This window comes from Siniperca chuatsi, linkage group LG8 (assembly GCF_020085105.1).
Source record: "Siniperca chuatsi isolate FFG_IHB_CAS linkage group LG8, ASM2008510v1, whole genome shotgun sequence".
In the NCBI taxonomy this organism is placed as follows: Eukaryota; Metazoa; Chordata; class Actinopteri; order Centrarchiformes; family Sinipercidae; genus Siniperca; species Siniperca chuatsi.
The window spans coordinates 20,216,280-20,242,556 of record NC_058049.1 but is presented as its reverse complement, the minus strand read 5'-3'; the positions used below and the strand labels follow the sequence as shown (position 1 = coordinate 20,242,556).

Below are 26,277 nucleotides of genomic sequence, written 5' to 3'. Positions count from 1 at the left end.
TTATATATTCATCTGGGATTGAAGGTAGCTTTATGCTAACATGTTCAACTGTGAAATGACCTACAGTATGTAATCAGATAACAGCCTATATTGTAAACATGACAGTCACTGTGATTGGACCATGGAGGGTTGGACTTGCACTGTTATGGAATTGCACAATTTTGCACAAAGACAGCAACACTGGACAGCTCCAGTGAAAATGATTTGCAAAAGAATGCAATGTTTTTTGGGAGAAAGCAAAAACTATTGCAAGTTATTTTAAAATAACTCCTAATGGCCCTTGAGGGACTCCATAAAACAAGGACAGTATTGCAAAGTGTTATAAGTGGATGCAAACAGTAATGCAAGAAAAGTTTCAAGTTATTGCAATGAAATGTAAAATCATATTAAAAAATTCCCACTGTGACGTCCAAGGGTTGAAAACTTTGCTTTATGGAGAGATACATTGTGGAAAAGGCTGGCACTGATGGAGCAGATCACAACAGCAAAGCACAGTGATAGACGATTAATCGGGTGGCTGATTAATCGGCCAACCGATTAATCGGGCCGATTATCTGGCGTTTTGAGATAATCGGCATTGGCCGATGCCTGCACTCACGAGGCTGATAAACAAAAAATATCTGCAGACACATCTGCAGGCAGCCTTCTCAGTGTGGCTGCTGTGGAACGATGTTAGCGCTCCCCCTTGTGAGTTTTGGGAAGGTGATGAAAAAGTTAGTTTCGAGCCCTGTACTATAACTCTCAAGCATCCTGCCGTAAACGTTTGCCTAAATTTCCTCAGTCACCATCATCTTTTCTAAATGTTAACACGTTTCTCCTGTCCTCAATGACAGCAAATCTAATCTGAAACTGTTACTGGCTAGCGTTAAATATATATTATGTTATAATGTACAGAATAATGCAGTTGAATGACGTCGCTTCTGACATACTGCACCCCACTCTCCCTTAAATACCAGTCAAGTTCTGAAATCTACAGCAAAACCCAATGTATTTTTCTATTTCATTAATTAATACAAATTGCATCTAAAACAGCATGGTACTGGCTGAGATAACCATGTAGATTGTAATGTGCATGGAATAATGGAATTATATTTGACTTTTCTTTGTTTTGATATCCACATTTTATATTGCCCATCGGCCGCCCTGCTCTCTAAATATCAGCATTGGCCACTGAAAAACCCATGTCAGTCGACCACTAGCAAAGAGTGTTTTCGAGTGTGACAGAAATCTATCACTTTTCAGGGTATGTTTGCTTTACAACATTAAGTCTGCATTGTGGCCTGCCTGGATTTCAGTCACTACAATTTTCATTGTTTCATTGTCGAGTGAAAGTAATTTCAACTTTTGACAGACCCAGTTACTTACTTTTTTTTTAAATTTGTTTTGTTTTCTTCCTTACAACACTCTGTCAACCCATGTCAAAGGCTACATCAACACACAGGACTCACTGAAATCCATGGGAGATTTAATATTACCATTAACTGATGTGTGAGGCCTTTACAGTTTCAAACTTTACTGCTTCTTTCCACAGGCAGACTCATTCGAACCACCCTGGATTGAATTAACATTGTAGGGAGCAGATTTACTCCTAACGTGGCCACTCATAAAAGTCAGTGAGGGCCCACTTTACACAGAGATGAAGTGGAAGATTTATATTTTAAAATTCTATTCATGATAATGGATATGGGTAATATTGAAAGGGTCATTATGGAACTCCAGTCTTACAATGAATTTAGGGTAAAAGCCTAAATACCACTAAGAAATGTAGAAATGCTGCTGAGGTCTGCCCAGGCAGTTTTTTTTTCTTCCTCTTTCTTTCTTTTTTCAGTCCACAGTGTGTGCGTGGTACCACATACAGATTCATTTTATAAAGTAAAGTTCCATGAAGGTGTCAGGGCCTGGTTTCAGTGACATTTCTGGAGTGAGGGGGATAGTTTCAACTGTGTGTGGTGGTGCAAGTAGTGTTCAGATCCTTTACTTGAAAAAGTAGCAACACAACAATCTAAAGAGCTACTTGAAGTGGTATTTAGACAAATCTTGACTGCTAAAAAGACTCCAACCTCACAGAAACATAGCCCTCATTCAGATACCACTGGCTAAAGGTGCCATGGCTAAAAACTGCATACTAACACATGACATGAGCACCCCACTCTGTGTCACAACTGCTGTAATGAGCGTTAGAGGATTTATAGATAGGCTTCAAGGCTGCTGAACAAGGAGGAACAACCAGACTTAGGCCATTAAGGGTATTGACATCAAATCAGAAATACATATACACAACCACATCAAGCGATAACACACCACAGAATGTGAGACATACGTATCTGCTGTACTCAGGTCTCTCTTGCAAAAGAGATCTTGATCTCAGTGAGATGACCTGATTAAATAAAGGTTGGATAAAAGAGGTAATATCTTGTGGAGGAGTGGTGTTCATCCCTCCAGCAGAGTTCCACAGACTTGGCGAGGAGCACTGAAGCTGGTCTGGAGGCTCGAGGTAGCCTGACTCCATACCAAGACACTTCATGTTGGTTTTTCCATTAATTTGTCACCCATCTGTATGTGTAGCCAATGTATCCATGTCTTACATCCATCGACAGCATGTTGGCACAAAACATACATAAGCAGACCTTAGCATGTGTGTGCAATGTGCAAAATAATCTACAGCACAACAGAAGCACAGTAATGCCAGTGTAAAAATTTTAATAAATAAAGTTTCCCTTACCATTTAAACTGCTAAGGGCAGCCAGCGTAGGTGTTGAACCATCTCAGGATAACATCCTTCCAGTCATTAGTGCACTTGCAAGTGATGTTTCTCTCAAAGGTCAGCTGGACACCCAGTTATGCAACTAGCTGGTCCTTCAGTGTGTAAAGCATGACCTGTTGGTGTTCAGTGAAAACGTTTTTACAAGTTTAAAACAAAATTTCATGAAAGGAATTTAAGGTGTCGAAAGTCTGGGCATGCTTGGTCTGTGTTTATTTTAGATTGGCTGGGTCCACTTATGTCCGAGCAGTGACAACACCACACAGCAGCATTCTGCCACAACAATAAAAGGTTATTCCAGCCAGTCTCTGTCCTTAAAGCCTACAATCCTCTCACAGTTGAGCAAAATTTATCTTTGTGAAAACGGACTAGGTGCAACCAGACTTGGTTTGGTTTGTCAGTCCCAATGCTCTCCACAGAGGAGCAGAAACTGGGGGGAACAGGGGCCGCACATGACCAACGCTAGCTAACGAGGTGTCAGCTCCCCTGAAACTGATGAAGCTTAGCTGTTATGTTTTTTAAAAAAAATGATTTTCCTCACTTGTTGCACTCGCCTCTGCCTCAACTGTTTCCTCGGCTGCTACAGAAACTCGCCCCCCTGCTGGTTTAGACTTTTTGGGTCAGGAAAAAAACAATTAAAAGTCTATTTTTATGTCCGTTAGCTAACTCAGTTTTGGCGGCTTATTTCTCATTAATAGACCTTTTCTCACGGCAGACATATTGGTACTGCGCATGCTCGCTCGCTCGCTCACTGCACTGCCATAGCTTAGTGGGACCATAACTGGAACAGAACCATTGTTAATGTTATTATTTACACCTCTGCTTTTCCTGCTTTGACAAGTCAAATGTCTGCTGTGAAAAGGGTCTATTAGTTAATCGTATCACTAAGCTTGTCCAATCATGTTTTTATCACCTCAGAAACATTGCAAAAATCCGATCTATTTAAAATTTTAGTGATGCAGAAAGTGTTGTGCATGCTTTTATCTCCTCACGCCTTGATTATTATAACAGCCTGTTCGCTTGTCTTAATCAAAAAACTCTGAAACGACTGCAGACTGTATAAAACTCAGCTACTAGGCTGTTAACCAGGACCAAGAAGTACGACCACATAACGCCTGTTTCAGCCTCTTTTCATTGGCTCCCTGTTGGTTTTAGGATTGATTTTAAAATCGTATTGATTACTTTTAAGGCTCTTCATGGCCTGGCTCCAGATTATATTTTAGACCTTTTAATCCCTTATGAACCTTCACGTAGTTTGAGATCTTCGGGCAGGGGTCTCCTGTCTGTTCCTGAGTCCAGGTTGAAAACTAAGGGGGACAGAGCTTTTGCTATCAGGGCCCCGAGGCTCTGGAACAACTTGCCCGAAGAAATTAGGTCGCTTTTTTTTTATGGAAAGCATATCCTGATTTTATCTGTCTGTTTATTTTATTGTTTTTTATGTATTTAATCATTCATTGTGGTATTTTATTTCTCTCTCTGTGAAGCACTTTGTACTTTGTTTTGATAAGTGCTCTATAAATAAAGTTTTATCATTAATTATTATCTCTCTAGTGGACAAAATTGCCCAAACTGAAGTAACTTGAACTTCCCTCTGAATAGCAATGGAGTAGAAGTATAAAGTAGCATAAAATGTAAATAGTCAAGCAAAGTACCTCAAAATTGTACTTAAGTACAGTACTTGAGTAAATGTACTTACTTTCCATCACTATATTGATGACAGTCTGGTCGGTATCACTGCACAGCTTTTTTTGTTCTGTGATGTAGAGTCTTAATGTAAGAGTTAATATAGTTACAAAAGGATATACAGCATGGTCTCACCTTTTTAAACCTGCATTTGTATATAAAGTACTCTTATGATACTTAATCAAAAATCTAATCTTAATATTTAGAGGTATAGTCCTATATAAGAAATATGTAACCAAAAACATCTTTCCAAAATGTCACATTACCAACTATTCAGTCCTTCCAATTCACTGCTCACTTTGATGTTTTTCTGCAGCTATACACCCAGTTGTTATTGTTTGTTGAAGTTAGATAAAATGCCTTGTAGTTTAAACTGGGTCACAAGGGATGTTATGGCCTATAATCCTACCCAGGGATTTTGTAACATTTTCCCAAAAGACCTTTATCATTGTGCAATCCCAAACCACGTGGGAAAAGGTGCCATCAAAGATCAAGTTAACAGCACAACCTGACATTGAGTGCCTCCTGTATACTCTATTTACAAAGTTATATGCCTCCCAAGTATGATTCCAATTTTCACTTTCAAGTGAGCCTGTGATCAGTATTGCTGCCATGTTTTTCCCCCCAAACATCTCAGCTTGCACTAGGGCATACTATTTGAGTATTAAATAGTATGCCCTATACTATTAGGGCATACTATTTATATACTAGTATAGTATACTATTTCAATGTTTTTTGTTACTTTTCACCTCTGGCTTTGTAATACTCATTTATTAGTGTCAATGTATTTACACGTGATCTGATAAAACTATTTGAAAATCACATCCTAAAGTAATGTAGCATTCAAGAACAGTTTGATTGTTATCAGGCCAGGGTATGGAAATCTTCTCACTCTACTGCCACTATGTTTCATCTATTTCATATCCATTTTCTGTGGGTTGTTCAAAGTTATTCTGGGAAACTTAAGGACTTGAGGAATCTTAAAAGGACGTGAGGTAGGGTAAGGGGTCTACATAACCAACTCAGTGAGTAACAATCATCACAAACCCCCTCAAAACATAGTGATACCTAAACTGACCTGCATGTGTAAGAATATGAAAAAGCGGATTTGTCTTCTTAGGTATGACTCAGACTGACTCTGACGTGCTATTACTAAAGCGCTTTGAGAAAAATAGACTATTCAATCCAATGCTTCAGATATATTTATCTTCACATTGTGCACGTTTTTTGGTATCCCACTGCATTTTATTCATAGACTATTGTTTAAGAAACACCACCAGAAGACTGAAAGTTGTGTTTGATGTTAAAAGCTGCTCTTTTTTCTTTTTTTTTGGAAAAGATAATAACCCACAACAGTAGAGCAGCCCAATTACAGAAGTTACTGTATATAGCCCTCAAGTCAGTAATGCAGACTATATGGGATGTAGACATACATAATATAATGCCTTAATTATGCACAACAGCATATCTGGGGGTTTGCTAAAACTTTACCTGAGAGCGAAAATGATTCTTTAGGGCTTGCAATCTCTAAGTACTAAACTGTTAGTACAACACAAATCTGGTATAATGGCAAAACAAAGCATTTAAGGTAAGCAAGGGTTCAAGGGAGGGGAGAAAAACATTACTTCAGTCTGCAGTACAGATAAGAAATAAAAAATAGTAGTTTAATTTCAATTGTTTATTAAGATATAAAGCAGGCACATGAATATAAGAAACGTGTGCACTAATAAGTTGGCTCTCAATAACAAAAAATCCACAGCAAAGTAGTTTGATATCACTCAAGATTCAAATCCAAACTCAAATACAGCAAAAGACAAACTGTGAGGAAAAATGTAGTGAAAACACTCGAAATGCTTGGTTCTACAGTAAAAAAAATCCACCTGTCAAATAACCATCCCGCTATGGTTCGCAAAACAAAGATTCAGCCCCAAGACAAAAGCAGCAGGATTTCAGAGCCTTGCTGTACACCAATGCACCACAATGCAGCAGAGTACTATGTATGACTGGAAAACAAGCTGCACTGAGCAACTACATCCCACAGTTGTTACCTGAAGTTAAAAAAAAAAAAAAAAAAAAAAAAAAAAACAAACAACAAACAAAACAACAACAAATTGTTTAATTTTAAAGCCTGCCACCTGCCAACTTGTTTCTATTGTTTTTAATAACTTTGCATGACATAAAATCTTGATTAGTGTTCAAGCTTAAGGACAAGGAATACAAACAATAAGCAAGAGTTTAAAGTCAGTGAAATCCCCTCCTTTCCTCGCCTACCTCTAAGCTGTGGAAAGAAAACATATTGATCCCCCAATTTGGACACATTCTCAGATTGTGGAGGTGTTTGGTCTCATTGACAGTTAATGAAGCTTGTCAGCTTTGGAGAGTACCGACACAGGGTCTACTCATTGTTTAGCCCCACTGGGTTCTCCCAGACTCTGAGGAGTCGAGGCTTATTTACAAAGTTTGGCTGAACTGGGTGGATCTGTGTGCCTTAAGTGTAGGATCAAGCACATGTGCCAGTAATGCAGCAGAACAGAAGGCTGGGAAGAATACTCTGTTGCCGTTGGTTTGCTGCAGCATGTGAACATGAAAAAAACATCAAGAAAATAAAACTTGAGATGCTTAAATTATAAAGAAATTGACCAGTCCAAATGTAAAAGGGGGTACAAATCATTAGTCATTAAGCACTGAAAATAGTGTTAGTGATCAGTATAAACCTATTTGAACTGTTTATAGTGGCATACCAAAGTATGTATAAAGTTATAAAAATGCATGCACACATGGAAATATATTGACTTTGGTTCCTTAAGGCTGAACCAAAACATATTTAAAATCTTACCAGTTAGCCCAGCACATCCAAATGAACTACAGTTATTGCTCAAGTTAAAACAAGGCAGATTTTGCATAGTTGGTATTTGCAGTACAGAAGGTATTTTGCCATAATCAAACATTATAGTGGAAAACACCAGAGGCCCCACGGTATTACTATACAACTGGTTAGAATACAAAATAATCAAAAGCCTCTTGGAATGAGTTCTTATAATATCTATGAAATCCACTCCCCTTTCTTCCATAAACATGAAGAAATGATGGGAACTATACAAAAAATACCTTCATCCAGTTGATTTCCCTCTAACTGCATTTTCCAGAGAAGAGACAGTTAATGCTACAGACCAGAGCAAATCTGAATTCATGGAACAGAAATTAGGCAGTGTAGGAATATAATGGGTCAAACAGACAAGCCATCAATGCAAAGGTGGAACAAATATGATAAAACCTTTTCTTTCTGATAGAATGACAAGCTCTATCTATATATAAACTCATTGGTCAATATTTTGTGTTCTCTTGAATCAAAAAAGGGGGACTAGATGCTATCCATGGCTTTAAACTCGCTCAGAGCCTGCACAGGGTTGATATGCTTCTTTTGAGACGACCTCTTGACTTTGTTGGTTTGGCCGTCATCCTGCTTCTCTCTCTTCACCAGGGGCTTCTTTTCAGGAGCTTTCATCCTCCAGGAGATAGCCGGCATATTGAGGGCCTCCATGCCTTTGCTCTTCTGGTACTTAGTGGATGCAACGTACGAGGCCTTGACGGTGGAAACCACTGTGTTCATCAGGTTCTTGGCGGCCTGAATGAGGGACATGGCGCTGTCCAACTGAGTACATGGAAGAGACAGGAGAGAACACGATTAGCCTTGTAAAATGGTGAAAGCAATGAAAGTAAACTGTTCCCGTCTTTCTAGTGTCTTCCAGTTTTGTACTGCAAGTTTTCCGGGGGAAAACCAAGTCTGTCACCAAGTGTTTGTACGGAAGAACTAGCGACCTTTCCAAGTTTGTCTGGCATACAAACAAATGTGAGAAATTTGAGAATATGGAAAAAGGTCACACTAATTTATTAGCCTCAGAGACACTGGTGACACTTGACTGGAAGTGTTGGAAGCATGGGCTCATTTCAGCCCTACAGAAAGGAGGGAGGAATTCATTACTTCCTGCACACAGAGGCAACCTCTTATAATTAATTGGACTGGCAAGTAAACGGTTAATTAATACTTAAAAGGGTCTGTAAACACCGGCCTCGTACAGTGTTATCTGAAGTAGTAAAAAGGTTAGGAAACATTTCCAGCACAGAGAAAGCCATTATTTCTGTTATCTGTTCTATCGATATAAAACATAAGCTGCAAATTACAGTGCAGAGAATGAATCATATACTAATCGTAGCCAATAGCTGATGCCATTAAGTCTTAGTATTTTTAATTTATTTGGGCAACACTGGATAATAAAACTTTAGAAAGCAGCCAATGCTTTCTATTAACTGAATGATCTTTCTGGCTAGGAATTAAAGGTACCCTGTGAAGATTTCATTGTAACCAAACGCAATTCTGTTTACATTCATAGTTTCTCACCAGAATACACTGTGTATCCTTAAGGCTTCAGAAAAAGACAGCAGTGCCTGCCTTTACACATTTTCTCCTTTTTTGTCAATGTTTTGAAACCTGCACTGTTTACATCAGCTTTCAGTCGTCTTTCCTCTTTCATTGGCACGTTGCTACCTTTGCAGCTGCATTACTGCCACCAACTCTAACCGCTCCCTGCAGTCCTCAAAAATAGCTTAATTTAATACCCAATTTCAACTGCTCTACTACTCTTTAGTGACTGTGGGGCCTTTCGCACAATGAAGATTGAAAACTGTAGACAATGTGTTCGATGTTGTTGAATAATGTTGAACTTACCCCAGACACAACGAGCTCTCCTCCCAGGTTCTGCACCTCAGCCTTGACTTTGCTGCAGATGTTGAGCTGGTGGCAATACAAGGCAATACGCTGTAGGTAGGCGAGCAGGTCCTGCTTACAGGTGGAGTCGGGGCACTACGAGAGAGAAAGACAACATGGGTCAACTAATGTGCACATCAGTTATCATATAAGCACAAACTGTTTTGTGGTTATACTACTACCTGCTTGCAGGTTGTACAATGAATCAATTTTTGTCGCTTGCTGGCACTACTAAATCTGAATATTTATGTGATTCTACAGACGCAATGATCTCACACTTTATCAAGATGAGTTAGTAGCAGTGTGACAGGTACGGTAGACACCCACATTAGCGACGTGCTCAGAGCCAAAATGACAAACGCACGCCCACAACCTGGTAGATTGATAACTCATCTTCTCAGGGTTAAGCTCAATCAATTCACACAGAATGCAAATTCTATTAGGAGGCAAACACTGCTGTCACTCATTTACTTTCAGGTGGTGGTAATAATCTTGTGTGAAGTGATCTAAAGTGTAAACAGCAGCCCTGTTTGTAGATAAGAAATGTTTTCAAAATTAAAAAAAGTAATCATCCCAGCTGTCAGTAATCTGCGTTGTTACAAGAAAAAAGTTTGAGAACCCTCCATCCCAACAAATGAAACAATGACATTAGGTGTGAAGGTGCAAATGAACTGCTTAGGTTTGGAAAAGCACTCAAACAGGCTTCAATAAATTCAATTAATTCTCAGAGGAAACATGCAATGGATGAGAGGAAGCTTAAAATGTGTGGCAAAACTATTTTGAGACCATGGGTTCAATATAAAGTTGTAAAAGCCTCTTATTCTTGTTGCCAACAAGGCATTAACAATATTGTCAGAAGTCAGCTAGGAACACAAAACAAAATACACTGGAGCCATAAAAAAAAAAGAAAATCACTAACTACAAGAAATCCAATAAATTATCATAAAACAGTAAGTGGCAGTATGTGAAGAGTCCCACGAATGCATGTCATTTAGCATTGGCAATCTTTTTGAATTATTTCATCTCATCATAATTAGACTTGGGTTTTTATCTTGGAACACCATTTCCAATCCCTTTCCTAGTATGCTAAACAAGACCCCTGCCAGCATAGTAATTAGGCCACAGTACTCTTCTTAGCTGCTCATCAAGTGAGAGATGTAAACACCCTGATGGGGCTCTGACGCTTTACATCAGATTGTAGATCTCAGCAGAGTGACCTGACACACAAACGGTATCGTCAGCAATGATCATGACATGGCGAGACTGACTCAGTTACAGATAATCAGAGGCTGGCAGCTTTTCAAATCACCCACTAAACTAAATATACCTGTGAAAAGCACCAGGGTGACCATGTGAATGAGCAAGCCAAGCGGAAATACTGGCTAAAACACCGGTTATTGCAGGTGCTTGGCTCTCTGGAGGAGGAGTCCTTTGGAAGCTGTTAATTCTAAGTGCAGGGAAAGGTGAAAGGGAGGTAATAGCAGCCAATCGTTTAATTGACAGAATCTCAGCTGGTGAGGTCAGTGCTGAAAAACTTAAGTGTGCAAGAGTGTTTGCATGCGTCTAGACAAAATGAAGAGGCACTTTGTCTGGCTATACACAGAGAGTGGACAACTCTCACTAATGGCCATTACCACTATTAATGTGCACTAATCCACAGAAGGTGAGAAAATCCCTGTTTTCTTTTCTCTATGCAAAGGTTTTTGGACACTTAAAAACAGGCTAGGACTTATGATGCGTCTAATCCTGCTGAGCGCGTCAGTATCCCTGGTGTGAGTGTAAAGCGCTCCACTGGATATAGTGCAATCACTCCTAGACATACAGCCACCCCAACCAGCACAACTGTGCTCATTCATACACAGCATACATCAGAGTGAGGGGGTGCTATAGTAGAATACGGACACAAAAAAATATAAGCACCACATCCTTTCACCATACTCAAAGAAACCCACCCTATTTACATACATAGACACAAATTAAAGTCACCAAAACAAATATAACTAAACCCCTTACAATTATGTCTTTCCTTAGTGAGAGCTCTAAATGCCCTGTGACAATATTCATGAAATGGAATACCATCTTCATTACCATCCACTCCTGATTAATAGAAGGATGGGCTAAGTAGAGAGGAGGGAAATGTGAGAGTTGACATTCTATTAAAGAAAGGTATGCAAGAGGAGATGAGGGGAAAGAGAGCTGAAGGGGATGATCATACAGGAGAGGACTAATACATGGCTGAGAGACTGGAGAAAATGGGAGCGGGAGGAAGGTTTTTTTATATTAAAAAAAAAAAAAGAGAGGAAAAAACCAGAGAAAAATAAGTAGTTGGAGAAAAGACGAGGATGAAGAGTGAGCCAGAGGGGGAACAGTATGGAGGAGTAAATAAGGGGGAGAAATCCAACAGGGGAATCGGGACGTAGACAGGAGGATTCAACTGTAGTTGGGAGGGGGTATAAGTAAGAAAGAGAGAGAGTGTGTGTGTGTGCACAGACGCACACGTGCAATAGAAAAGACCTGGGATGAGGCTGAATGCAGCAGCCATGCTAATGAGGGCTTGGGGAAGTATTCAGATGGCTGAGAGCAGGGCACTGTGAAAGCATCACTTGTGCTCATACTCAGCTCAGCTGCTGGCTTCACTCAGCACTCAGGAAACTCTGCAAGGCTGCTCTGACTGTGACATGTGAATACATAAGCTGTACAGAGAAGAGACAAGAACACCTTGGATTGTTTTGGTAATGCAAATAGAAGCACTGTGTGAAATTAACTCGGGTGGTGTTCACAAGCTGCTCATCGTTTCAGTACCTCGCTGACTACCTTCCCTGTGCTATGTTAACGCTTCAAGAAACCAGATGTATCAGTAGGTAACTCACATGTCACCAAGAAACCGTAGGCATCTGCTTTTATACTTGGTATGGTATGAATAATTAATAGTGCAAATAGCAAATAATAAAAATGGGGTATATAATGTGGGTGTATTTGTTCAACTTGTATGTTAATGTATCCTCAGGTTGTGTAAACACCATAACCCAGCAGTCATGTTGAAAATCACATCTAGCTTCTCTATTTAAACAATTCAATTTCAGAAAATAAAAAAAATCGCTTGTGTATGTAAAAAGAAAGGGATCATCACTCTTGTTCCCACTGAGTGATGCTCTCCTCTAATAGTGACTTCAACCATTAGAGCCCATCTCTATTTTTTTTTTCATCTTGTCTGATTGCTTCTGTAAAATGTTCCTCAAACCCGATGATATAGCCTCTGCTGTGTGGCCAGTTATGGACCAGGATCAGTTAACCTTGCTTGGTCAGCTACAACTGAGAGATGGCACAGCAGGAAGAGGGGCACTAGAGACTTCATTACACAATACTGGATATTTTTTCAAGGCAAACTAATAGAAAAGGTGAGTCACCATCTCTCAGGAGGAGCCAGCAGTACAGGTAGAAATGTCAGTGATTCTTGTGGAGTTGTTCTTGTCTCTTCTCTGCTGGCTTTAAGTGCCTTCTCAGAAAAATAAAGGTGAAACATCAAAGTTGGGTCAAAGGGTAGCCAATCATTATTCTAATTTTCTAATTGTATCTCTTAAGTAACAATGCCTTACATGACTTTTAGTATATTACATATTCATGAGGGTCTCACTTTATAAGTGTGTGGGTAGCTCTTCCTTTGTTTTACATTCCTTAGCATTTAAGCTGTTACTCTAGAGAAGGTTCAGAGCACAGTCTAAACAAAAGCAAAAATATTTTTTCCCTTAACAACACACAGCCCATGAAATAAGAAAAGGAAATGAGGCGATAAGAATGACAAAGCAGGATGTTGAACAAAAGGATTTCACTGTGCGACGTGTTGGGTAATGTCCATGATATAAATGATGATCAGGAAGGTCAGGTCCCATCATTGGAAATGCCATGCAGTTCTGCTGAATTCCATTAAACAGAGCAGAGATAGAGGCAGAGCCACTGTGCTGCTGCCGCCGCCCAGCACTGACCTTTCAGGACACATCACCCAGAGGAAATGCCGATTTCCAATATTTACTGACACGGCAGCCTTCTAATGTGCCGCTGCAAACAACCTGTTGAGGAGAGCCACAGCGCGGTGAACACAGGGGTTTTCTGATATGTTTTGTTTTTCAGTCACTTCCTGTCATGAGAAAAGTGATACTCCCACTGATCTCAGATCTAAGTGAGGTGATTTTGAGTGTTATTGCTTAAGAGTGTACATTGGAGGGACTTTGCCTGTTGCTTTATTCTCTGACCTTTGGCCTGGTTATTAGAGTGCGAGAGAAAGTACAGCGCAACAGCTAAAAAGAATACGTTTTTATTTCCAAAAGTATACTAATAACTATGACTCAAACCTATAAATCAACCCATATGATAACATACTGACAGCCCAATTTGTTCTCCTGCCACAGTTAAAAGCCAAGCTCAAACAAACTCAAAAAAACCTTCATTCAGGCGAGCTTCACTGTGTGGTGTTGTGGCTGTATTTTCATTGCTCAAAGGGAAGAAAACAAATCCAAAACCTTAGACCAGCCAGCACGTTTCGCTATGCAGCTTTACTGCTCTGACATATCTACCAGGGGGAGAAAAAAAAAGAAAGAAAAAAAGCCCACTACAAAAAAAAATTAAATAAATAATAAAAAAAATCTGTCATTTGTGTGCCTGTGTGTGTGGTCGAGGGTTGTGGATAATTAACTGTGCCTAACCTAAGAAAGGACCTTCAGAACAAGAGGACAGCGGGAACCTTTATCTGCCATTACACCTCAAAACTGCCACGGGGGTTGCAGGAATGTGTTACCGTGTGCTGACTGCCATTGGAGAAAATAGTGTAACTGAGATCCATGGCAAAGTTTAAGGAGATACAGGAAACAAAGCAAAACTGAAGTAGAAGATAGGGCTACGCAGGGATAGGAAATGATCGATTCCAAGCTGTAGTCTGTATACACTGCAACATAACAAATGTTTAGTATATTAAATGGAATTTAAAACTTGAAAACAGTGGCAGTGAATATAATGGCGAAAAATTACTGAGAAATAAAAAATAAAGATAGATGAGAGCACTTCAAAAGCACTGAGGAAAGAATTTAAAATTTTGTGTTTTAAGTGTTTTAGACCTCTGATGAAGTTGAGTATGCTGGTGTTTTCTATGCACAGCCTAATTAATGGCCTTTACAGTTAATGTGCTGTACATCTGCCATGGTCTACCAATATCAATCAAGATCCATTTCAAACAGAATGATGATGCCAGATCTCCTCTCCTCACTGCATCTGCTAAAAAGATGCTCCATATTTGCGTGGGGGCAATTCAATCACACTGGCACTTGGGAATGTTAATGTGACATTGAAGCAGACAGAGAGTCTGGGTATGACAGGAAAAAAATCAAGCTGGGGGCAAGCCAAAAAGGCCGACTTTAGAGGTAACCACAGGGACCAATTAAATCCCTCATCAATTTTTAATGTTCATGCTGCACCTGTCAGTCAGGCATTTCACTGTAGTACTTGTAAGCTAAACTGATAACTTAACACGGCTGCTACAGAATAGGTAAGTACAAACAGGCATGTTAAAACAGTTATACTTCTAACTTTGACATTCAGACTTTGCCTTTTATTTGGCCTGACCTTTTACTCCTTTTTGGCTCACTTGATACCTGACTGCTCCAAAACCTCAGATTTACAATATCTAAGGTCTTAAAAGCTTTCATAAAATGCATTCAATAGCTACACACTATTTAGCCTGCCCAAATCAGTCATCCATCTCTCCTGAAGTATCAAGCGTCTGTCCACAGGTAAGGAACCAACAACTTTATACAACCATCTCAATATGATGTTGACCTGTAGTCCTGAGCTCTCTGGTTACCAAAGGTGGCTCTTTTAAGGCCAATTTTTTTTTATTGGGCCTTCAGGATTGACAAAAAATATTGAGCTATCATGGGTAAATGCCTGTCGAAACAATCAATCAATTGGGAGTTGATACATTTTCTTAACCAGCAAGTAAGGTGGGGTTCATTTGGTTGGGGTGAACTGCACCTGACCCTTGAACTGCTGAGCTGAAATTTCGTGGGCTCTCTTGGTGATTTTGCTTCTCCACTGCAGTAGGCAATTTACAACCCTGTCTGCTGTAAAGCGTCCAGGGCCAGAGCCGGGATTAGACTGTGACCAGCTACAGAGCCCATGGATCACCATAAATCTCCACTGATTGAATGCAAATTGGAAAAATACACTATGTATGTCAGTATACATCATGACAATAAAGCTTGCACAACAAAACACACACAGCTAGCACATGCCCATTCTCTAAATATGCAATATGCCTTATTTTATGTGCATGTGTTTGTATGTGTACATGCAATTGTTTATGTGGTGAGCAGGCAAGCAGCAGAAATTTATGGACTACATAGTGGCTAACACATTTGTATTATAAATCTCAATTACATAGCATTATTTGTTTACCAGCCTGCTCAGATGGAATTCTCATAAGGTGCCCTGCAGAGGAGGCTCATAAATTCTTAATAAACTGCAGTGCAGACCTTTGTACGGCACTGACCTAAATCCTGCAGCTCATCTCTGCACTACACTCATTTCTTTAAACTTTAATAAGGCTCTATTACACATATTTAACTGTTTTTCAGAAACCCCAAACTAGACCATGTCCACCTGCATATCTCTGTTGAACACAATATGCATGAACCAAAACATGCCATGACACAGTCTTGTGAAGGAAAATGTGGGGTGAGATGCTGTGCTATCAGTCTGGGACCATCTGCCGATGTGTTTTATATGAGGAGTAAACCCTCATAGGCCCTCCAGGCCAGAGGCACAGAGCACAAGTGATTAATATGCCTAGGTTAATGAGCAGTCCCAGCATTGCCTTTGCTCCTCTGACTGTCAGTATGTGTGCATCTTGGTGGTGATTCACTTAACTATTGCAGCTGGAGTATGTAGACCCTCCCAACATGCCATGCCTTAGCTGTAAGTGGGCCTGTGGCATTTCCTGTTTTGTTAAGAGATATGGCCCTAAATATAAACTGCCTGCGTAAATAAATAAATTTTAGAAAAACTGCCACCTGGCAATTATACTGCTAATTAAAAGGCGAAGCACTCTTAATGGATTCATCTCTCAGGAGGGATGTTCCTCTCTCCACACAAATGTATTCCCCCCTTCTTTCTACCTCTCCTATCGCTCCATCATTCTCCTCCCCTCTACCCCATGTCCATCCCTGGGAGCCCCGGATGATGTGTTACGGGTGAGTGTCGCCTGGTCTGCTAGTGTTTTGGTCTCTGCTGAGAGAGAAAGGCTAAGAGGGACAGCTGGATGGGTTCAGAGGCTGGAGGGGTCCTCAGTCTTGGCAAAGACTTCTGTTCCAACAGCCAAAGCTCTTCATTTATTCATACTTTGAGTGCTTCAAACCCCAAAATCCCCTAATAGTGTACACACACAAACATACACAGAAGAAAGATAGAGAAACAAGTACCTACAAATAGTTGAGGATGGGAGAATAAAATAGTCACCCAATCTAACACATCCATACACATGTGCTTACAGAGAGGCAGGCCAGTCAACAGACGTGTTCGTATGAAGGAATAGACACACGCGCATATTTTATATATATATATATATATATATATATATATATATATATATATATATATATATATATATATATATATATATATATATATATATATATTACACACACACACGATCACACACCTGCACGGTTGCCCATCTGTTTTCTTTGGGGGATAACACTGTTTTCATTAAAGTGAATAAGCATCTTCAAAAGTGGCAGTGAGGCATAAAAAAGTCACTTTCCAGAACGGCTTATTCCCTATTCGGATGATTTGAATGCAATTAGGTCAGAACAGATCAGACTTTTGCTTTGTGATAGACGTGGGTGTAATGTTAAGGATCTGAGGGCACCTTAAATAATATATCACACGTGCAGGGTTATTGGAGGCCAGCAGTCAGACTATGAGGGAGAGATCTCTGCTGAAAGCTAAATGCAGATGTTTCCAGTATGTGTTGGCATAATTAAAACACCTGGTTGTGCCCCAATACGGCAAAGGTACTTGATATACATCTTACATCCACTTTGAATGTGAGCAGAATTTATGGAAAAATGTTTTATTAGCATGGGCTATTTATGTATTTATTTTTGCAAATAGGAGTACTTGAGGAATATACTTCACAAGTGCCCCAGCAGCCCCAACACATCTCTTCTCATTACACAAACAACCAGTAGAAAAAAAAAAAACAATGACATAAAACTACATAATCCTTAAATCAATTATTAACCACTGCCTTGTGTAAGCAAACCTGGACTGTTTAGAGACAAATATTTACTTTTGGTGAAAAATAGATTCAAATTTGTTAATGACCAATGCATAGCATTAAAACTGTAAAATTGTATTGTTGTAGTCAACCCTGAAACACTCAATTTAAATGAACTCATTACTGAACAAAGAGGCTTTCTGCTGTTATAACGTTTTGCCAACATATCAGTAGAGATGTCAACAAAACCAGAGTAAAAGAGACTGACAACGCCTTCAATGTTATCGAAATTGAAATCTTACAGCAAACATCTAAAGCCAGTGTGTGTCTTCCTGAGCGTGTGTTCTTGGATGTAAGTGGAAGAAACCCACAGCTGGTACATCTAAACCACAAAAACAAGCAATGTCTTTTACAGGCGAAGACCTCAATATGACAACCATGTCTTGTTGCAACTCTTCCATGATTTAGCAACAAAACGTATACATATTGCAGACACAGAGGCAATAAGTCTCTGCCTAAGAGATGGCACATGAATAAGTTCAGAAATAAATCACGTACAGTGTCTCCCTGAGGTGTGGTACAGTGCAAGTATTTAAGTGAAATATGAGGCTATGGATAATTGAATGTGTGTGTCCCTATGTCAAGGACCATAGTCTCCGGGTAAGGGATAGATGTGGCGAGATGATGGGATCTGGGGAGTGGGAGATGGAAGAAGGAGAGAGAGGGAGTGGGTGTTTGATCCTGAATGAAACTGGTAAAGACTGGAAAGGGGCGTCTCATGAATAACACAAATAATAGCGGTTGTTAACATCTGAAGGGCTCTGCTGTGCGAGCCTTTTACTTGGATTTGCTCCTAAGCGAGCAAATGAAGAAAAATTAAATAATTAAATTAAAAGTATTTTTGCAAAAAGGAATTACATGTACGGAATGTTGTTTTGTTACTAGTTTTTGTAGACATAGCTTAAAGGTCTAGTATGTAGGATTTAGTGGCATCTATTTGCAGTTTGCAACCATTTGAATACCGCTCCCCTCACCCTCCCCTTCCAAACATGTAGGAGAAACTATGGTGGCCACGAAACTCATGAAAAACGCGATCTAATCTAGAACCAGCATTTGGTTTGTCCATTCTGGGCTGGACTGTTGAAACATGGCGGCCTCCGTGAAAGGGGACCCGCTCCCTCTGTAGATATAAACACCGTATTTTAAGGTAATAAAAATCTCTCTCTCTCCACATATAACTTTTTTTCAGCTGATTATATATTATATTCCATTTCTGCCAATAGCTCCTCCTAAATGTTACATACTGGACCTTTAAAGTAGTAAGAGCACAGAATATTCCAAAAGAAAAGTTTGCCTCCTATTCATTAAAATTTGGCTTACACGCAGCACTGTTAAGGGCAACATTTAAAAACAAAAGGAAGGGGTGTCAAGATACAATCAGTTTGAAAGCTTTCGTTTTTCAAACTCAGTGTGAGCACGAACACAAGCAGCAATGTCAGTTCCTTCAGCAACACAGGAGATGAGAACAAGTGCATTTGGATAATGAAAAAATTTACTCAACGCTAACAACATGGTGTCGACTTGTGTATCGTAGTTAGAACATTCATGACTTAGTAGGTAGAACATTTAACTTCTGGAGGTAAATTGGTGACCATGACAATGATTATACATACACTCCTTACATAAACATAACTGATACTTGTGCTGAAGGAGTAGGATTAGTGACGTATGTGCCCTTGTCTTCCAACACAGCAATTACACATAGGTCAGATTCCTTGAGCACATTCTGAGGTTTTTACATCTCCAATTCACAACAGGGAAGTGAAATTAATATGATACTGGAGCAGGGTTTAAGAAGGAAATTACTTAATTTGCAGCTTCTCATTTAACAACATATTTCATGGCGTCTCCCTGCCTGAAACATGTCATTTTCCAATAGACATGACATTAGCGTTATGTCACAAAGTTTGTGCTACAATTTTTCAAGCAAGTGGGTAATTTTAATTTATTTGTCCTTTGTCTTGCTGCACTTGTTAATTTGTTGGGACCTGACCGTGTCGATGTGGTACATTGATAAAATTCTAATTATATATTGGGGTCGCTAGCACAAAGGTGTAAGTCTACATCAAACTCTTTGGGGTGGAGGTTCATTAATGACTTACATTGTCAGCGATGGTGCGGCCCAGCTTGTCCATTCTTGATCCTGCCTCGGCAATTTTCTTGGCAGCGCTGATGACATCAGACGTATTCTTCAGTGGCCCTTTCCCCCTGGGGAGAGAAAGTGGAAAGATCAGTCACTGTTTCTGATCTACTGCAGCCTCATTCAATATGCAGGAGCAGCATCTCAGTCACGGAGCGGCTGTTTGTTTTGGAAGGTTGTTTTTTTGGTCAGAGGCAAGTATGTATAGAGAAGCATGACTTGTGGGAATAGTTCAGGGAAACGTCACAGAAATACACGTGTATGCGGGCACAGATGATTCCACTCACACAAAACACGAACACACTGTGGCACCATATTGTTCAGTCAGAACGTTTTATAATCCAGAGGGGCAGCCTTCACTCTCAGGGCTGTCCTTAAAGAATGGACCATGCCACTATACTATCACACTCTTTTGTAGCACCCCACTTACAAAATAGGGTGTTGAACTATTTTTTCCTGTAGATTTAACATATGATAGAAAAAATATATAGGTAATATGCGTTAAGAAACTGTCAGAACTATCATACTCAGAAATTCTGAGGAAACCCTGATTCAATGCCATCATATTATAGCAATCACCAGTGCCATATGCTTTCTATCACAACAGAAATTCTCAATTTAATCTATTTGGCCCCTTTTATTCAAGCAGCTTTGATGGGTTTATTAGAAGGCTAAAGAAGCAAATCGGACTGGTTTCATGTCTGTTGGAGGAGAAATATTGGTTGCCCTCAAAAACGCCACACACACACGCTCATTATTTGTATGGTCATTTTCATCCAGGTATGGGACAAAGAGCAAAAAAGGAGAGAACTGAAAGTAGACAGATGAGAGTACAATTCAATTTAAAGGCTTTGGTCATTGTCCTAATGTTAAACATCAATTCTTGACCCTTCTTGAGCCAAACGAAGCCCGTCCCAACACAGGTCAGTCCAGCCCTGACCTGACCCACTGTAAAGCTTGTCAGCCATTTGCCGTTTTTTTCTGGTCCCCACAAGGGACTCTGGGACACATTTGGCAAGAGGCACAAATTGGATTCAAAGCTGCTCTCTCCAGGCTAAAAAATTAGCCATCCAACCCAGAACAGATGGAATTTTGTGTTCTGTTCTCTCGCTTCCTCTTTCCTCCCCTCCTATCTCAAACCCTTCCCCTCTCTTGCTCTCCCTCTGCTGCTCTGCTGTAAAGCAAGTCAGGGTCCTAGTGGAAGAGGCCATGCGTCAGAGCACAGACTGGCAGCTCTCCGGGGACAAATCAACCCCTGGAGAGCTGGAGGAATTGTGATGGGTTCTGGGGAAACAAAGCCTGCATGCAGTGTTTTTAATAGTGTTGCTAGTATAATGTTGTAGTTTGCCCAGATAAACAACATCACAATGCAAAACATACCTGGCTTTAGCCTTAAGAAATAAAGGGCCAGCTGCTAAATTTTCTCCCCATCTCATGCTCTGCCTAGGTGGCCAAGCAACGATCAGGAAAAGCACAAAGAGGCCACTGAGATAGACAAGTGAACTCCTGACAGGAGGACACCCTTGTAAGATTTTCATAGTGGATTTATACATTGAGAAGGAACTGAGAACTTCAGGTCTGGTGACAGTTACAGGCCTCTAGATGGATGTAAGCCACATCGGACAGAGCACTCCAGAGCACAGAATGTTTTACAACAGGTGGCTCCCAAATATGTTGCATGTTTCCAAGCCACACATGCCTTATTCATGAGAGTCGTCATGCAGCCATAAGCGCTGCAGGAGTCAACAAGAATATCTCTCACTCTCTGCAGATTTGTCGGGAGAGAGGTCCAGAACAATTTCCTCATACAGCATTAACCTTGGCAGGGCTTTGTGCCAGCTCAAGGTTGAGGGTGCAATAATTTGGGCACGAGATGAATTAGCCAGCTACTGACCTTCCATGTGCTACTGCCGCATGCGAGAATCAAGGCATAATGTGAGATTAAAGATATATATTTAGCCTGACAAACATCCATGTGTGTTCTGTCAGACACAGACGATGGCATACACAACATGTGCAATCCAAAGTCTCAGCGTGCCAAATAAGAAAAGTCACAATAGTAAGTTGTAGATATCGCCCTTAAATGAACAAACTCTCAGAGTAACTGCACTATTAACAACACAGGCACAAAAGCCATTACCACAGCTTTATTTTATAAACTATTTCTGATGGCAGTAACAGATTATAGAGAATATAATGTACTTATCAACACTGCATTCTGGCCATAACACCATCACTAAGGTCAAAGACATTAAAGCTTGACCCAAAATACTCAAAAGTAGCACAAAAACTTGTGTACCTTGGCAACCCAAGATAAATATTCCTCAAAATGTATTCACAGTTGAGTACATATTTGGTTTTTGTTTGCTTTTTTCTTCCAGTCTAGCTTTGCTGTTTTTGATTGGAAATGTCGAACAAAAATCAATTTTAAACTACATTTTGAATTTTACAAAATGAATACATTTACTTGATAAAGAATAATACTCAACCAGTGACGGTAGGTCTGTAATGGTGTAAATGGAGAAAATGTTTTCCAGTAAATGCAGTATTGAAAGAGCTTCAATGGGCTGTTTTCCTTATTGGAGAGATTTTATTTTTTTGTATTTCAATTCCTTGGGCCTGCTTTATATTGTAAAACTGGGAGAAGCAGCCTTCATGTAGATATAAAGATGTCACTGCAATCAATAACCTCTTAAAATATATATACACAACTGCCATCATCTAATAAAGAAACACGGATGGCAAGAGATGGAAGCAGCATCATCTGCATTCAGTTTACATGTGTGTCTACAGTGGATGTAATGCAAAAGGCAGCAAAAAAAAATTTCTTGGTCCTTTGGATGAATAAGAAGCAAATAAAAATGTACAGGGTTCTGTGTAACCGTCAGATCACTGGCTCTGTTAGTATTTTGAACTGTGCTACAGCTTACAACTATAGTACTTCATTGGCCAAGGAGACGGGATCTTTGACCCATTCAGAAGATGAAGATAGAGAGGCAGCATTTCATCGTCATTACGGATGTGACTCCGTTAGGCACAAAATGTCCTCTGAGTAACTCACTTGAAAATTTAAAAAGGCACATACAAATACAGTCAGGCGCAAATACAGTCAGCCAGTCAAAAGGTCTCCTCACATCCTACACACACACACCAACACACAAAAGCACTCACACCGTGTGAGCTAGACAGTCACGCAGACAGAAATGCTGTCCAACCCACAATCAGAAAGCGTCAGTATTACCACTCAACCCAACCACAAATTCCAATGGCATGTTCACACATACATGCAACACTATCAGATGATCTGCCAGTGAGGTTACAGTAGCTTCTGTCAATTCAAATAAAATCTTCATTACTGTAATTTTTCTGGATAAGAGTTCCTTAAAAGTCTTGTTTATCAATGTCGCATCCCTGCCAGAGGGAACAAAAACATGAAGATTTTATTGCTACTTAGCTAGAGGCATGGGGTAGTAGAAAGCATAACTATGGAATACACGATTTCAAGTGTTGTGGTATTTGAACATACAGTGCACTAATCTAGACCTGGCTTGTGTAGTCAGTGTACTGCCTGGTTTGCATTAAACAAGGGACCTTGAGAGAGTCCAAGCACTGAGCATCGCTAAAAGCGCCAGGATTCAAGGTTATACTTGTCTATTAACACAGGGGTTAATAGACAAGTATAACAGTACTAGTATATTAATACATTAAATTAAAATTTTACAAATTGTACATCCTTCTAGGTATGTCTGTCAGTATCATGTTGTGTTTTTAAGGGATTACAAACATTACTTAGGAAAACAAACTTTTTATAATATCAAAAATCATTACATAAATGTTGTCTGGGCGAGAGTATCAATTAATTTGGGAGTGGCAAATAGGTTCCAATCCTCTGTTTTTAGTTGGGTGGTGGTGCCACCCTTTTGTTTACATTTGGATCACTGATGTTATAAAACCTATGTGATGTTGATTAAATTCAAATATATTTTTTATCTCTCTCAAGTAGTTGGCAAGATGTGCTTTTCTGCAAAAATCAATACTTGTGAAGTATGAACCAAGTTTCTAAGTTTTCAGCAAATACCATGCTTCTAATCGCAGAAACTTTCAGATACACTTACTGTTTTTAGTAGAGGCATATTTACTGCAAAGATGTTTCATACTATTCTAGGACACATCACGATCCCCCCCCCAACCATTTCTCTACCATCTTTATTGTCTCAACAAACCACTGACAAGGGTGAATATGACCACCCTGTAGCAGCTCTGCTGAGTGAGACTGTCCATTTACGATTTACAGTGCACACCCAGCTTTATTCATGTACCAGAGAGAGGGAGATTTGACGCACTGCTTATGATTGTGCATATTAAGATTAGGGGAGGATGGAAAAAGAATCAAGAAAATCCTACCAACAGTGCTGCTTAAGGAAAATGAAGAGCACTGATGCATGAAAAGTAGTGTTAAACTGAGTGCATAGTATTGTGCAGATATGGGCAAATGTTGGGAAACAAATGTAGGCTTATTGGGTGATTATATTTGGCTCAACTTAAACATGCATTCTGTCTTGGAGGCATTTTGCTTGAATTGCACAACTACTGGAATACTAATGTGAGGAAGGTAAGATGACACATGCATAATCGGCCCTGTGAATGAAGAAAGCACTACAAAGACAAATACACAGACTACAAACTTAAAATGTGCAGCCATACTACAAACCATTCATTTAGATGCCTTCTGAGGCCAGACAAATATCTACAATTACAAAATGAGCCATCATTTGCAGGGAAGAAAAATGGCTCTGGGTGTGAGCCAAGCTGTTTGTCCGAACTCACCTAGTGAAGTCTGTCATCTCCATCATGATCATGCACATCTGCTTAGCCAACACAATGATGTCATTGCCGCTGTCATCCCACTTGGATACCTCAGCATCCAGCTTGCTCTTCTCTTCCTGGAAGCTAGCCACCTGTTCTGCAATCTTTGCCTTCTGCTCCTGAGGCAACTGGGCCATGATAGCCTGAAGGAGGAATTATGGAAAGCATAGAAGGTTAGCACACTAGACCTCAACATACTGTTACTGAGGCCATTTCTGTCTCCAGGGCATTGTGTTTTACATCATCTCCTATGGTTTCCATGGATGCACATACATTTTCTTGCCAGCCAAGAGCATGGTGTTGTTTGACATCAAAAGCAGAGAATCACTGTGGTACTATGGTGCATTACACTACTGTGTTCCTAGTTTAACTTCTTTCATACATTCATTTTTTACACATGCTTAAATGATAGCTATACTTCCTGGCTACTTTATTAGGTACATTTATAAAATCTAATGCAGTCCAGTGCAACAGCTCTGCCATATATTCTTCCTTTACAAAGCTTATAATGTTCAGTTTTTGTTAAAACATTCCAAGAGGTTAGTAGTGGTGTTTAGAAAAATTCTAAAAGTTATTCGCAAAATAAGACGGTGTAGTCCCTCATTCGTCCAGGAGTGTTCTATCGTAGAAAAGGGTCACTCTGAGTCACAAGGCCTGAAGCCTGTCATAGCATGAATTAGACAGAAGGAATGAAGACATCATAGAAAGATCAAAAGTCTGTTACAGGACTAGAGGCTGAAGTATACTTCTGCCTTAAGTCACCTTTAGTCTAGCATATAAAATACAAAATGCACTATTTTCTAAAACTATAGCCTTGTGACTGAGATTTCAAATTGCTCTTCTGATTATGTAGTATTCTAAAATATATTTCTTTGTGGCAAGAAAGTGATTACATTTTTCTTCAAATGTAAATTGTCAAACATGCCACATGAATTTACTCAAGTTGGATGGCAATATTCAACTCAATAACTGAAGCACATAGCCAAGCTTTTAATTCAATATTTAACCATCTTCAAGTATGCCTGTTCTGTGGGGCACTAGTGAATGCAGTCTTGTTTATGGAAAATATTAAGAATATAAATGTGCGTACTTCCAATATGTATATGTGTTTTTCCTTCGTACATGTCTCCCATTTCTCACAAGGTATTATTGATGCCATTTGACAACTAAAGATTTTAAAAGCAGGAGATCAGACTCGGGAATGTCTGTAAATACTACGAGAAGCAATGGACAACTTACCCGTGCACTCTGGCCAGCAATAAGCTGGTCATCCTCTGTCTGCACGCTTGTCCTGCTGCGAACATCAAAGTCTTCAGTCTCAAAGTCAGAATCGTCCAACTCCTCTGGAGTCTGTAATGGGACAACAGAGAGGGAGAAAGGGGCAAAGGAAGGGCAGCGGAGGAGAGACAGATCAAAACAGCCAAACAGGGTGGGGAGAGGAAACAAAAGAAAGGGTAGAAAAAGGAGGAACGGGTAAGAAAAAGAAGTTAGTTGTAAGTGGAGAACATAAAATAATATTAGCATACTACAGCCTTTTGAGCACTATTAAATAACCAACCTGCTTACTATCTATGAGAAATGCCTTGGCGCTGCCAGCCAGGGCAGCATCAGATAAATGTCTTCTTCCCCATAGCATGGTACAAGAAACTGTAAACTCTAAATGAATTTGTAAATCAAGTGTAATGTGCTGCCTGTGCATTTTAAGAGGGAAAATGAAGGTACAAGCTGGTATAAAA

The 26,277-nt window shown here is 39.8% G+C and overlaps 1 protein-coding gene and 1 long non-coding RNA gene across 3 annotated transcripts in view; both read right to left on the bottom strand.

The window, feature by feature from the left end:
- The window catches only part of LOC122880830, a 72,688-nt gene extending 69,172 nt beyond the window's left edge, over window positions 1-3,516 (bottom strand). The window contains exons 1-2 of the long non-coding RNA XR_006379041.1: window positions 3,303-3,516; window positions 2,723-2,877 (exon numbers count right to left, since the gene is read on the bottom strand). This is a non-coding gene — a long non-coding RNA (uncharacterized LOC122880830). The remainder of the gene's footprint in view (window positions 1-2,722; window positions 2,878-3,302) is intronic.
- A 2,591-nt stretch (window positions 3,517-6,107) lies between these two features.
- The window catches only part of ctnna1 (catenin (cadherin-associated protein), alpha 1), an 80,944-nt gene continuing 60,774 nt past the window's right edge, over window positions 6,108-26,277 (bottom strand). For both annotated transcript variants that reach the window (XM_044206335.1, XM_044206334.1), the window contains exons 14-18: window positions 25,781-25,891; window positions 24,503-24,684; window positions 19,638-19,743; window positions 9,171-9,305; window positions 6,108-8,096 (exon numbers count right to left, since the gene is read on the bottom strand). In XM_044206335.1, the coding sequence (XP_044062270.1) occupies window positions 7,806-8,096; window positions 9,171-9,305; window positions 19,638-19,743; window positions 24,503-24,684; window positions 25,781-25,891 (825 nt within the window). In that variant the 3' untranslated portion in view covers window positions 6,108-7,805. The remainder of the gene's footprint in view (window positions 8,097-9,170; window positions 9,306-19,637; window positions 19,744-24,502; window positions 24,685-25,780; window positions 25,892-26,277) is intronic.